Source organism: Electrophorus electricus, chromosome 8 (assembly GCF_041902795.1).
Source record: "Electrophorus electricus isolate QZ-2024a chromosome 8, ASM4190279v1, whole genome shotgun sequence".
NCBI lineage: Eukaryota > Metazoa > Chordata > Actinopteri > Gymnotiformes > Gymnotidae > Electrophorus > Electrophorus electricus.
This window is the reverse complement of record NC_137504.1, coordinates 25,051,541-25,065,000: the sequence shown is the minus strand read 5'-3', so window position 1 is coordinate 25,065,000 and position 13,460 is coordinate 25,051,541. Positions and strand designations below refer to the sequence as shown.

The 13,460-nt window shown below is 43.6% G+C and overlaps 3 protein-coding genes across 11 annotated transcripts in view; 1 reads left to right on the top strand and 2 right to left on the bottom strand.

The window, feature by feature from the left end:
* Positions 1-785: 785 nt before the first annotated feature.
* On the top strand, positions 786-3,589 carry si:dkey-251i10.1 (ADP/ATP translocase 2). The gene is made up of 4 exons (XM_027025981.3): positions 786-1,001; positions 1,923-2,409; positions 2,723-2,863; positions 3,070-3,589. The coding sequence occupies exons 1-4, from the start codon at positions 891-893 to the stop codon at positions 3,225-3,227; spliced, it is 897 nt and encodes a 298-aa protein (XP_026881782.2). The 5' UTR covers positions 786-890; the 3' UTR covers positions 3,228-3,589.
* Positions 3,590-4,103: 514 nt separating this feature from the next.
* Positions 4,104-7,487, bottom strand: si:dkey-251i10.2 (putative defense protein Hdd11). Its single transcript, XM_027025993.3, has 5 exons — positions 7,208-7,487; positions 6,491-6,603; positions 5,735-5,844; positions 5,491-5,555; positions 4,104-5,287 (listed from the first exon to the last, which is right to left on the bottom strand). Exons 1-5 carry the CDS (start codon positions 7,398-7,400, stop codon positions 5,196-5,198), a joined length of 573 nt encoding a protein of 190 aa, XP_026881794.2. The 5' UTR covers positions 7,401-7,487; the 3' UTR covers positions 4,104-5,195.
* Positions 7,488-8,768: 1,281 nt separating this feature from the next.
* si:dkey-251i10.3 (U3 small nucleolar RNA-associated protein 14 homolog A) overlaps positions 8,769-13,460 on the bottom strand; it is a 14,446-nt gene continuing 9,754 nt past the window's right edge. For 8 of the 9 annotated variants that reach the window (XM_027025539.3, XM_081719297.1, XM_081719296.1 and 5 more), the window contains exons 9-14: positions 13,383-13,460; positions 12,583-12,994; positions 11,394-11,848; positions 9,950-10,134; positions 9,658-9,757; positions 8,769-9,383 (exon numbers count right to left, since the gene is read on the bottom strand). In XM_027025539.3, the coding sequence (XP_026881340.2) occupies positions 9,123-9,383; positions 9,658-9,757; positions 9,950-10,134; positions 11,394-11,848; positions 12,583-12,994; positions 13,383-13,460 (1,491 nt within the window). In that variant the 3' untranslated portion in view covers positions 8,769-9,122. Of the gene's footprint in view, positions 9,384-9,657; positions 9,758-9,891; positions 10,135-11,393; positions 11,849-12,582; positions 12,995-13,382 lie in introns of all 9 variants that reach the window. The other variant, XR_014124900.1, reaches the window with a different exon arrangement.

Genomic DNA, 13,460 nt, shown 5'->3' with positions numbered 1-13,460 from the left:
CTTTATTTGGGGTTGGGGGTGGGGCAATAGGGCAGCTTCTTTCTTGAGTTGCAATGGCACTAGGGTTCCATCCTGGCCTCTGTGAAGGTCAGAGCACTAGAGCCCTTGGGGTGAACTCTATTCTTGGCTGGCTTTACACTTTAGTGTCAGCTGAGAATGTCCACACTGTTCATTGTTCATCTGCAGGAACTATATAAGGAACTTGGCAGAAAACAGAATATATACAGATGTGGTCATAATCTTTTTATACTAATAGTGCTAAAAAGGTAAATTTTCCAAATATAGGTTTATAGCTAACATCTAAACAAGTGGATAAACTTTTTAAAGGATCACAAACTGGTCTGTTGATATTAACAGAAAGGCTAGAGGCAGGTCTTTATATTGATATTTTTCTTTCTTTGTTACTTTTGATGGTGCCATTCAAAATGTTTTCATGCTCCATTCATAATTTTGGTGAAGCATTCATTGTTTAATTGTCTAGAGTAGCAAGATTTGCTTTGAAGTGAGGCTGTTGTTTTGACTCTAGTTACTAACTGTATTATAACGTCTTATAACGTAACATAAAAAATAATACAAAAAGCAACACAGTAGTTCAAACTCTTGAATTACCTTCGCTCACTACTTTTCTGTGCTGACAGTTTTCAATGAATAAGGAGGCGGATCCATTGTATAAATAGAACGGTTACGTTTTCTACGCCGAAAGAACAAATGGACCAATGACAAAAGGACTTCTGAGTTCCCGTTATGTCTCGCGATCCGGGCCTTAGAAAATCCTTAAGCATGCATAAAATCGGCCATTTCGACCGAGCGGGCTGCTAAAACAGTTGTTGGGGGGAAAGCGCCGGTCAGATTTACACAGCATCTTCAGCGCTATCTAATAGCATCGCACAATGAGCGAGACCGCGATTTCGTTCGCCAAGGATTTCCTGGCTGGAGGAATTGCCGCGGCGATCTCCAAGACGGCTGTTGCTCCCATCGAGAGGGTGAAGCTTCTCCTGCAGGTGAGCCGGGCGTCGCCCTCGCGAGCGGTGTGCGCTATGCGCTCGTGACCGGGCGGCCGTCGGCCGGTTACCGACATACCGGCTACCGGCTTTTAGAACGGGGCAGTAACGCGGATGTGGAGGTGTTTAGCTGGCGAGGCTCGTAACACGTTGAGTTGTATTCCTTCTGAAGGTTTAGTTGCTGGCTGTTTTGTCTCTTTCTTCTTTCTTTCTCTTAATGACCGTAGCTAGCCGGCTACGTAGCTCTGGTAGCTAGGCTAGCGTTAGCGCTCTAGCTTGCTCTGTCCTAGGGGGCATGACATTGGAGCTTGCTAACGTTAATGGCTGTTGTGAAAAGGCTTCAGCGAGCTAACTGGCATCTTCCATGCTTTTGCTGAACATTGAAAACTTTTGCATCGATGTCTACCATAGGTACTTTATTTTTTAAAAGGGTTTTGGGGTTTTTTGGTTTTTTTTACATGTACACAGTAAGCGAATAGGAAGCGGACACGGTCGTTATGTAATTGTTCCATATTGGTATGCAAAGGTTGTAGCTACGTCTCGGGCCTGGCTTGCGTATGGGGGGAGCTTAAGCAACTATCTAGATAGCTGAAGTAGTCTTGCGTCCTTACAACCTGGCTGTTATGGTAACGTTAGATAATCGTTGGCTGGTTCTTTGCTGTCAAGGTCGTTTAGAAAGGGAGCGTATGCCCGGACCTCTGGGCACCTGTTAACTTTGTCGCTTATTGGAGAAGTTTGCTTTCGTCTACAAGGTCGCGTGAACATTAAAGGTGATTATTCTTATTGAGAGTTTCCACAAGATACAGACATGACTCAAAAAAAAAAAACAACAACAACCGCGAAGTGAAGTTCATTTTGGGATGTTCTCCCGTTGTATCTTTCCAAGACTCTCGTTTGATTTCATGTGATTGCTTTTCACAGGTCCAGCATGCCAGCAAGCAGATCACAGTTGACAAGCAGTACAAAGGTATTGTGGACTGTGTGGTCCGCATCCCAAAGGAGCAGGGTTTCTTGTCCTTCTGGAGAGGTAACCTGGCCAATGTGATCAGGTACTTCCCCACCCAGGCCCTCAACTTTGCCTTCAAGGATAAGTACAAGAAGGTCTTCCTTGATGGCGTCAACAAACACACACAGTTCTGGAGGTATTTTGCCGGCAACCTCGCGTCAGGAGGTGCTGCTGGAGCTACCTCCCTCTGCTTCGTTTACCCGCTCGACTTCGCCAGAACTCGGCTGGCCGCAGATGTGGGGAAAGCCGGCAGCGAGAGGGAGTTTACCGGGCTCGGCAACTGCCTAGTGAAAGTCTTCAAGTCTGACGGCATGAGGGGGCTCTACCAGGGCTTCAACGTGTCTGTACAGGGTATAATCATCTACAGAGCAGCTTATTTCGGTATCTATGACACTGCTAAAGGTGAGTATAAAGTGGGTCGCGTTTGCTTGACCCTCTAGCCAGTTGTTAATGCTAACCTGTTCCTCCTAGGAAGCCTGTGGCTCCTGGTAAGTTCATTGCTGGTGAGGTGAAGAGAAACTGCGTGTGCTTCTAAAACTAGCCTATTCACCATGTCTTCACTCGGACCAACGTTAGCATTTCTAACTCTGTGCTTGCCGAATTCGTTTTTTATTCTTTCATTAATTTTAAGTTGGGCTTTGTCCAGCCAGTCAGGCTAACACTTTCTGCCTTTTTTCCTGATTGCAGCTCTTTACTTTCACTTGCATGTTTATAGGAATGCTGCCTGACCCAAAGAATACCCACATCGTGGTGAGCTGGATGATCGCGCAGACCGTGACTGCCGTGGCTGGCCTTGCCTCCTATCCCTTTGACACAGTCCGTCGTCGTATGATGATGCAATCTGGTCGCAGAGGAGGTAAAATGGCGCATATAATATAATTTCTGCATGTATTGTGAGCACGTATTTGATCCCATCTCCCTAGGCAAAGTTGGTTCCTCAGCCCTCCTGTGTGTTTCATCTGCACAAAGAGCAGAACACACAAGGGCAGTTGTCATGTACAAATGTCTACAGGTTCGTCTGTGTACCAGAAAACGACTGACTTCCTGTCCTTGTGTTTACAGCCGACATCATGTACACTGGCACCATTGACTGCTGGAGGAAGATTGCTCGGGATGAGGGTAGTAAGGCCTTCTTCAAGGGTGCCTGGTCCAATGTGCTCAGGGGCATGGGTGGTGCCTTTGTGCTGGTCATCTACGACGAACTGAAGAAATACATCTAAGCGTCATACTCCCCCCCCCCCCCTTTTTTTTATTTTTATTTTAGATTTTTCCTCTTTTTTAAATATAACATTCACAATCAAATATTAAAAAAAGTATTGTGGGGAGGTGAAGTGGTTAAACGTGTAACATAGATGAATTTCTTGGACTTTTCTGCCTTGTACATGTGGGTCCAATTAGTGCACCACTAGCTATTAATTGAGAGATGTTGTATATTTAAAAGGTTGTGCATGTGTGCGATTCTTAGTCTGATTTCTCCACTTGTCACAGTCATTCCAGTTAAAGTTAAAACCCAGAACACGTTCCACCTTTTCTCCAGTCAGTCTACTTTTAATGACTTGAATAAATTACTGAAAAAAACTTATGCAGCTTTTGTGACTTCAAAGATGTGTTTTTCTCCTCTCAAGTAGGTTTGAAGAAATGTGTTGTAAGGTTGACCTGGTTGTGTGGTACATTTCAGACAGGTTCTTGTAGCTTAAGTGAGGTTGGTGGGAATGGACTAGTAGCAGGTTCATTTGTGATTTTGTGCTCGTCAAGCCTGCCTTATTTATTCCTTTAATAGTAAGTCTGTATCTATTGATTTGATTGTTTTTGTGCACTGGAGAGGCTGGTGTCCACTGTCAGATCCTTGTTCTGTGCTGCCTTCCCTGCAGTCAGGTCCCCTCATGGATTAACGAGAGCTTTAAGTGGATCAACATTTTGGCTGCTATATTTGCCCCCTGCCTTATCTCCTGCCTAGGTCCAGTGACCCAGGTGTCTCAAGCACTCCGACACAGTGTGTCACACCTTCTGCTGCTGTTCCTTGGTTATTCATTGAAGTCTTTGGATCAGACTGTTCCTGGAGCATTATCTGGTCATGTGCAGATAATTGTTCAAAAACATTCCTACACTAGTGCAAACTACTGATGTGAGCTTCAGAAAAATGTGAATAATTTAGGAATGCTGATTAAAATCCCCTGCTCACACATGCATAATGAGTGTTTAGTGTATTTTAACACATCAAGCCTGTATTTAGACTGCAGGGGTGTTGAAGGAAGCACCCAATTATACCAAGGACTAGTCTAGGATTACTCTAGTCTTCATACTATTTAATTAAATATGCATAAGGGTGAGTTGGTGTCATTAGGGTTGATTTATTCTAGAGCACTGGGGTTGGTGTAATGGGTTGTACAAGGCATGCACTAATGGTAGGGCCCTTGACTGAGATCTCAAGCACCCTCCACATGTTCATGTCACTGTGTCATGGAACTATTTTTCCCCTCTCTTCGCTTGCGTTATGACTGAGTGCTAGTTTTAAATAACATTTTCAGTGTGTATATTTTTATTCTTCCAACTTTTGACAAGGAGGAAAGTGACCAAAATAAGTTTTCACTAGAGTAGTTGGAATAAGTTCTAATTTCTCCTCCCATTGACACTATAAAATAACAATTGGAGTAAAATCCTTTCACCTAGTGGATATGTTTTAACCCATTTCCTACCTATTAACATTAAAATGTTTTGGATTTGTCCATGTTGGGTTTAGAGGGATTAAATAGTACTTCTTTCTCTTAATCCATTTTTGAAAATGTTTCGTGACCATGACACTAAAAAAAATTGTTAAAAAAAAGAATTAATATTAAAGTACATTGTGCACAAAGGATACACTTGATGAACTACTTCTAAATCTAAATAAGTACATGTCCTTGAGAGTTCAAGGATGTTTTCCCTATGCAAAGTGCTTTAACCCATTTTAAAAAAGCCCAAGCATAACTATTCAATTCAGCTGAGCTGTTTCTTCAGTCATCAGCATGTACAGGTGTACTCGGCACTGACAGTGGTGTGTTGATCTTTCAAGAGGCGTCTCCCTGGACAGGCAGGACGAGCCACAGAAGCAAGTGTGAGCTTGTGTACTTGTGGTCAGCTTTACATTTTGCGTGCTGCGTCAGGTTGCACACAATCGGCGCTGTGGTAACCTGATGCCGTTTCCTGCTCTAGCTCTGAAACGCTGCTATTAGGAGGGTCAGAAGCAGAAGTGCAGGTGTGGTGGCCATCTTAGGATCAGCTGACCCGGGGGCTGCTCCCTCTGTTGTTGGGGGTGGAAAAAGCCTTGGTCACGGTTCACTGAGATAGCATACAGTAGATTTATTTAAAAAGACTGATCTTAATGCAAAGTAAACCCCTTATTGTGCTGTACTGGTGTTTTGTTCCTGTGTTTCTGCCAGTGAATTACTATGCATTTACTAATTAAGTTCATCAACACTTTTTGTTTTGTAAAATAATTTTCACCTCTAGTCAGCATTTCCGATTTGACGTTTAACCAGTATACGTTTGCGTCTTTGGCTATGGTGGCCCTGGTGGGGGGAGGGGGGGGGGTATAAATTCAAACACACATATATACATACAAATATACAAATACATACATACATACATGCATACATACAAAAAAAATAAAAAAAAATAATAATTATATATATATATATATATATATACATATATACACACACACACACATAAAAAAGCAGCCACTCACACAAAATAGATGCTGTTGGTGGTGGATGGGGGGTTCCAGGTGAACACGGTGAGGTTATTCTTTGTGTTACTGTTGGAATGTGTAATGGCTCCTTGAGCAATTCCTGAGCACTGGCAGGGAAAAGATTAATACAAGTGAAAGTAAGTTTTCACAAACAAGCAACAGTCTGTGTTATAAAAGGCATGGCTAACATTATTTCAATAGCAGGGGTAAATGTGTTAAATATACACTGTTTCAGTCACATTTCCACTGCTGGCTAAGTCGAATGTAATATGGCGTTAGTGACAAGAATCCATTGATACTTCCATAACCATGTCAAACAGTTGGCCACTGGAATGATCTTTGTATGGTTATTGGCTTTTTTGAGTTGGCCTGGAGCAGGACTAGCTCCTAATGCAAATGCAAGCCATCAAACACTGTTTGGTGGAGAGTCTACATCCATTACAACATAAAAACTACAAGTCCGGTGAATCACCCTGTAATGGCAGATGCAAACGACTAATTACATTACATAAAATATTTCCCCACATGTACATTAGCATTTTAAAATGCACCTCATGGCTGGGATGCTTGTCTGGATGGCTTGTCTAATAAACCTTTATTCAGAAGAACCTTTTAAGGGTGACAACTACAGACAGAAGTAAAAAGAAAATACACAGCAATATAAGGATGCACAGCAAAGTAAATAGAAAGATGATGAAATAACCTGATAGATACATTAATAAATAACAAACATGTATATCAAATGACATTTACCTGTAAATATTTGGTATTAGCAGGTGTGGTACCCCAGGTGCCCAGGGCTTCTTTGCTGGAGGCTGACCTCGCCTGCAGTAGCACACCCTTGTAATTAGAGCCTCCAATTACCACTGATGACCCGTCCAGCCAACAAACAAACAAACACACAAACACAGTCAGACCCCCTACATTTTAACTGGGAGTTATCTAAGGAGAGGGAGGTTTTGGAGTCGATGAGAGCTGGTCTTGGCCCTTTGTTCAATGCCTAAACCCTGACATCATCTACTGTACACTAAAAATTGTGCTTAGGCAATTCAATCAACCTTTTCTTAACCAAGAGCAGAGAAATATATAAATATATACAGACCAGTAGGGAAGAACCTGTGTTTTTCATTAAACTATATGCAACAATGGTTTATGTCCTAAAGGGGTCGACAGTAGCACTGTTGCAACAGCCAACAGATAACACCTTTTTAAAAATATTCATCTTGGAGAATCTAGGAAACTACAAGGAATCAAACTTGCCCTTGAACATTTCTAACACTTAAAATGTCATTTTTTATTTTGAAAAGACATTCTGACAAATTCTTTGGGACCAAGCTAACACCACCACAACATGAGCAATATATATACAATTTATGTAAACATAAAATATGTATAATTCTATGTTCATAAATATGTACATATATAATCTTGTGCCACTACCATAATTCCATTCCATAAGCTTTTGCTCACCTGTGATAGGTTTGCCAGTCTGAAATGTGCTGTTGCTTACTGCAATGGTGTAAGGACTTGCATTCGTCTGCGGAGTCACCCCCTTATGTTCTGGTTCCATATTTCCACAGACCGAAGTTGGCGCCCCAGTTTCATAACCCATCCCAGGAATCCAAACCTGGAAGAGCAGAGTGGCAAAAAGCGCAACATCCATGTCAGCAGTACAGTTACGAATGAGCAGCCAAGTCGCACAGGGACACTGGTAGTGAGAAAGCAGCACTCTCTGGGGTCGTTGGGACAGGCAGCTGGGTTTTGAGAGGGCTTTGTGCTGAGTCACGGTAGCATAGGAAAAGAAAAGAATCATTTCTTTAGAAAGCTACAGGGGCCACCCGTCTCATACACTATTCATTAGTATCAAGTGACTCTTCCAAGAAATCCCATTAAGGATCTTGTTACCTTTTGATGGAAAAATACAATTATTTTGTTGTTCTGAGAATTTGGATACACACATACATCCATCCAAAGAAGATGAACACAAGCACCACCACCATCTATGACTTCCTTAGGAAAGCCAGAGTTTTGAAAATAGTCACTCTTTTTGCCCCCCATACTTTTCTGGAGGATGTCTTCATTCTCTTTGAGTAGGGAATGTTTTTGCAGGCCGTGGAATGTGAAGAACTGTACTTTAAATAGGAATGAGAGTCCGCAGGCTTGGTCAAACCTGCTCCAACTTACCTGTGGCAATTTATCTGGAAAAAAACTGAACACAGGCTTTGATCTAGTCTAACCTCAGTCTCAAGCCTCATATGTTCACAGTGATTGCATCTTTTTTTCAAATTAGATTCAGATTTTTTTTTCTTCCAAATTACACTTCAGTAAACCACTTAAACATTTATTTATTGGAAACAATTCAGCTACAGTTAACAGACAACAACATTGCTGTTGCTATGCAGATTGTGGTAACCCTCCTCTAGATCTACATCGAAAGTGATCAGAGAAACATTACTGACTGGATCATTTTGAGACAGCAACAATACCAGGTGATGAAGTGGACAGTGTGACTCCGGTCAGTAATTTTTTATAAGGTAGCTGCACCTAATGTGGCCAACGCATGTAGAAGTAGGCTAGTGGTTTCTGTATGGGTGTTGAGTGTATATAGCACAACACTAGATGAGTCATTCTGCGTACGGGAAAGGGATGGGCTTTTGTTTACCTCAGAATGTAACACCATCACTACTGCCAGTGGCTCCACCCATCTTCTGTCCACACCCAAGTGGCTCCTTGTCTGACACAAAAGGAACACTTTTTTTTTTTTTTTAGCGCCCATAACCAGTTTCAGCTACCAGGACTTTACCATAAATAAAAGAAACATTACACCATACAAAAACTAGTTTACTACAAAAAAAAAAAAAGAACATTTATTTCTCTTATTTCAGAAAAAGTGGTTTTATATGATTAATATACTGGACAGAATTTCAATATTCAAGGTAGAAAGTATGGAAAAAGCTCATGACCCCTTGTAGCATTATGTGCTGATGGAAAAACAGCGTGGGTGACAACAGGCAGAACGATAAACGAGAAGTTTAAGCAGTTATAGTTTAATAATGAACTGTTAACAGAAGATGGACATCACAGCCACATGGGCAGAGGCAGAGCAGTTTCTTCTGTCAGTCTTTGCATGCTGTGAACGGGGAGCTGGGATGTCTCAGTGTAGCTGGTATTCTAGACACACGATAGGGCTTTCTCCAAAACTGAAGGGGGAGGGGGGGAAAATCGATGCCTCTTCATTCCTTTCTTTCAGTGGATTCCAGTGAATGATAAATAAACATTTTGCTGCAGAAAGGCAACAGCCAACATGACATGAGTACAGCCAGTCCTCTCCCTCTTCCTTACTCTTCTTCCTCAGATGTTGGGATCTCCGTGCTCCTGCTCTCCCTCACCTGGAATCTTTCTTCTTGCCTTTCTTTCGGGTCCCCCTCAGCGGTATGGCACCTTGTTTGGCCGCCTCTGGGCCCTTCTTCTGCTTCAGAAAGTCCTCTTTGGCCATGGGCTGGATGATGGCGCCCAGCTTGGTGACCACCCTGGGGGCGGTCAGCTTCTTCACCGTGTTCTGGGTGTTCCACGTCTGGCCGACAGGGGAGCGCATGCAACTCTCAAACTGCGCGCTGTTTTGGAAGGGAAACGGGAGCTGGCTCACCTGCAAATGTACACAAAGCCACAAAGCACTGTTGAAAAATGCTTATTCTAGATAGTAAACACCTTGAAGATGTATTTAGACTACAATTTGGTATGCAAATTGCATATTGCAAATTTGCATGCAAAGCAAAAATGACTGCAAGAATTCCATGTAGACAGAAATGATAATGGCTACAGGTGCACACAGGAATGCTGAAGTGCAGCTTGGAAGACTAAGTGACCCCTGATCAATGGGGTGTGTGTTTGTCCTGCAGGCTGGCAAAGCTCCGGTGTACCTGGTGGGCAGCTATAGAGGCATTCCGTTTCTCTGAGATAATGACTGCGGGCAGCTTCTGGTCTTTCCTGGGAGGGGCAGCAGCTGCTTTCAGCCGAAATCTACAGCAACAAGAGAAGACACTTGAGGAAGGAGCAGAGAACTGTGGACATTATGCTCACCATCGGCAGTGATGCCATGGTGTTAGTAACTGTTTTTTATTGTCACTAGTCTTTCTCAGAAGTCAAACACAGACCTGGGAAGAACACATGACACGGCGACTTTTCATTTGCCATTATTGTCATCTTTCTTACTTCCTGCGTTTTTGACGGGAGGGTTTGAGGCCGACTCCACCCCACTCCCCCCAGCCAGGCAAGGTCAGGTCCACCACTTTGGGTCGCCCCGCCTCTTCCTGTTTCCTCTTGTCTTTCAGAAAGTCAGAGATGACATCATCTCCTGCAAAGGCCTCCTTAATGATGGCTGCCTGCTCAGCAAAGCTCTGAGGGGGGAAAATGGGTTTTTTTAGTGGCTCTGGTCTCTGAGGTTCCCTTTTTATGGCAACATAAAGCTGAACAAACTGATTAAGGTGGCGGGCTCTGTTGTAGGAGTCAAACTGGACACTCTGGACACTTAATAATCTGCTAATTATTATGGACAATGCATCACACCCCTTGTACACTATAGTGGGCAAACAGAAGCATGTTCAGCGGAAGACCGATACAGCTGTGCGAGGGAGCGCCATGTGAAATCTTTTCTTCTCACTGCAATAAGACTCTACAATGAGTCACTGCAGGGGCTCTTCTGATCTCCTGCTGTCTAAACTGAGCTGAGCTATACCATACTCTTTCATGTCTGGTTCATACTATCATTTATATTATTGTGTTGCACTGTTACTTTTATATGACCTGCTACCAAGTTCACTTTATTTCTACTCTCTAGTCTGACCAATTTTGTCACTGTGACTACTATTGTTAATATTTTCCTGTTTACTGCATTAGTGCAATAATCACTTATGCAGCTCGTTTTTCCTGACTGCTCCCATGTTCTCTAACTCCAATACTTATTGTTTACTGCACTTATTGTTGTCTGAGATAGAGCTTATATATTTTGCACTTCTAGGCATCAGCATTGATCCCAGTATTTCAACGGTATTCTAGTTCATTGGTATCTTGAACTCTAACCTACTGTACTGTACTTGGATACATTCTATAAGTAAATGACAAAGTACTTTTGTAAGTTGCTCTGGCTAAGAGCGACTGCTAAATGCTGCAAATGTTTGTCATGAACATAGTCATTTATGTATATACACATTTCACACTTGTGTTGTTTTATCACCTAACATGTTTCTTAGTGCAATACTGATGTTTGCAGTCCTTGGAGCACATTCCATGGCTGCTATTGCACAAGTCGTGTACATAAGTTATATATGTATATGGACCCTGCTAACTCTTATAATATTAAAGGTTTATAGTTCATTTGTACCGCACCTTTGTACTTCTCATATCTACAACCCTGCCCTATTTATTCTGATTTTAAGTCTTCTCTTGTGCAATTTGTACAGAAATGTGATGCTGCAATTTCCTACAGGATCAATAAAGTGTTCTTAGAGTCAGAAATGTAATTCCTGAACATAAAAAAAAATTAAAGCATCTGTCATCTTTAACAAGGAGGGATTAAGGGCTGTTTCAATTTTTGACTAAATCTTTGGATGTTAGCAACTGAAATCAATGCATGAATTAAAAACAATCCTTTCTAAACCTCTTCCTCCTCTTCCACTGCAGTCAGCACCAGAGGGACCGTGATGGTTTTGGCCTCTTTAGTGAGCACTTCCTTGGGGTCAATCTCTTTCTTCTTCTTGCTGGGTGGCTCAGTAGTAGCCTCTGCACTGGGAGTTTGTGTGTGTGGGTCAGGCACAGCGTTGCTGGGTCCTGCCATTTCATCTTGCCCCAGGGCCTCCAGGTCGTCCATGGTCCGGACATAGACGAGCCCCTCGTCCAGCAGCTCCGCCTCCTCTGCTTGGATCTGCTGTGGCTCCGCCCTCCCGCTCTGCATCAGTCGGTTAAAAAGGCTGTTAAACTCCGAGACGACCTCAGCTCCTTCCTCCTCGTCATCTTCCTCCTCGTCATCTTCCTCCTCGTCATCAGAAATTTCCACATCCTCACCGACCACTTCTTCTCTGGTCACCTGTTCTACCATGTCCACTGGCGAGGATCCTGACAAGAGAGAGCCAGTGGAGCGAAAATTTTGGTCATGTGGTTACAGGAAGTGAGCAGGAGAATAACCATGTATGAGCTATTGCTGAAGACCAGACATTCAAACTGCATTAAATAAAAATACCGTGTAAAAAAAACTATTGCTTATTTATAATATTCTGAACTTACATGCTCTTTGAAGCATTTTGAGCTAAATACCATGTATGAACAGTGCTACACAAATATCATCATACTAGCATAGAACAGGACTGCGTTTGTGTGTATTTTTCCTCCTCTAATGCTAGTGATTAAACCCATCAGTTAATTATCGAGTTTGTTTTTTTTTTTTTGTTTTTTTAGAGTGGGCGCAGATGTGATGGTGTGTCCGCTTCACCGCACACATCTCAGGAGCCAATTATCACGGTGGCAGTGGTGAGCTGCAAGAGGCGCGTTAGGGGTGTGAGTGCTGGAGATGCGCTGACGTAAGCAGCATGTCAGACATGCAGGAGACAGGGAACCACAGTGGGCTCTAGGACTGGAGCCACGCAGGCAGACTTCAGGGCAGGCCTGCCATCACTCTGGTCCTGTGGGCCCAGAGCACCGGAGTCCTACTACGCGTTCCATGTAACCAAGGGCTCAAAAATGGCTCTGATAATTAGCTGATGGTTTGGCTCAGGTGTGCTGAATCAGGGAGGTGTTCAGAGTCCTGCAGTGATGCGGTATTAGCACCACGGAGGCCGGCAACGACCACTCACTCCCTCGCTCCTCTCGGGGCTGTGGGGCCAGATCATCTTCCTCATTTCGCCTCAGTTTACGCTTCCTTTCAAACTCCCTGAGCAACTTTTCCTCTTCCTCCTCCTGCTCTTCCTCCTCCTCCTCCTCCCTGTGCTGTTCTCCCTCTTGGCCCGATGATGGCTCCGCTGCGACATCGCTGACGCCTGGCTCCGCTGCGACATCGCTGACGTCCGGTCCTGAAGCCTCGCTGGTCAGCTTACCCCTCATCCACGGATTCGCGGAGTCAGGGACAGGCTCGGCCTCGTTCACAAAGTCAGGAAGAGCATTTGCTTCCTCCTCTGCTCTCCTCTCCTCCTCGTCATCAGAAGGAACCACAAGCTTCTGAGTCAACTCCTTATTCAGCTGTAGCTGCTCCTGCATGGCGCTGCGAGCCTGAACACAGAGATTTTGGGTCATGCATGTCACAACAGAAGCACTGCACACACACGTCATTTTTACCACAACTGTTGTCGTCATGTCAATTCCAACACACCAGCTAGCTAGTTCTCTGTCAGATGACAGCTACTGACTGGTAGATCATCCGAAAGCCTAGCACATCTTTTCGAGCCGTTGCCCATTCTGTGACATGCTCAGAGGAAAGTGCTAACTACCTCATCTACAAGCAAGGGTTCGAACCAGAGAACCCTCAGTGATGCAAAGAAATCTCTACTGTTTCGCCCCTTGGAAACATGCACAGCTGTGTCTACACTGTAGCTAAAATTGCCCTGCGTAGGGCAATGATGAGATGCTGAGAATGTTCCGGAGTGTTCAGCACTCTTACCGACTCATCATATTTGGCCATGATGGCCCTTGACTTGGCCCATTTGCCACTGTTCTGATGCTTCAGGGACATTCTCTC

Bases quoted from the DNA above. Each gene is read 5' to 3' on its own strand.
- si:dkey-251i10.2 (XM_027025993.3), bottom strand. From the start codon at position 7,400: ATGGATGTTGCGCTTTTTGCCACTCTGCTCTTCCAGGTTTGGATTCCT. The intron at 6,604-7,207 runs GTGAGCAAAAGC...ACGGGTCATCAG, and splicing joins GACTGGCAAACCTATCACAG to TGGTAATTGGAGGCTCTAAT. The intron at 5,288-5,490 runs GTGAAAATTATT...CCCCAACAACAG, and splicing joins ATCGGAAATGCTGACTAGAG to AGGGAGCAGCCCCCGGGTCA.
- si:dkey-251i10.1 (XM_027025981.3), top strand. From the start codon at position 891: ATGAGCGAGACCGCGATTTCGTTCGCCAAGGATTTCCTGGCTGGAGGA. The intron at 1,002-1,922 runs GTGAGCCGGGCG...TGCTTTTCACAG, and splicing joins GGGTGAAGCTTCTCCTGCAG to GTCCAGCATGCCAGCAAGCA. The intron at 2,410-2,722 runs GTGAGTATAAAG...GCATGTTTATAG, and splicing joins TATCTATGACACTGCTAAAG to GAATGCTGCCTGACCCAAAG.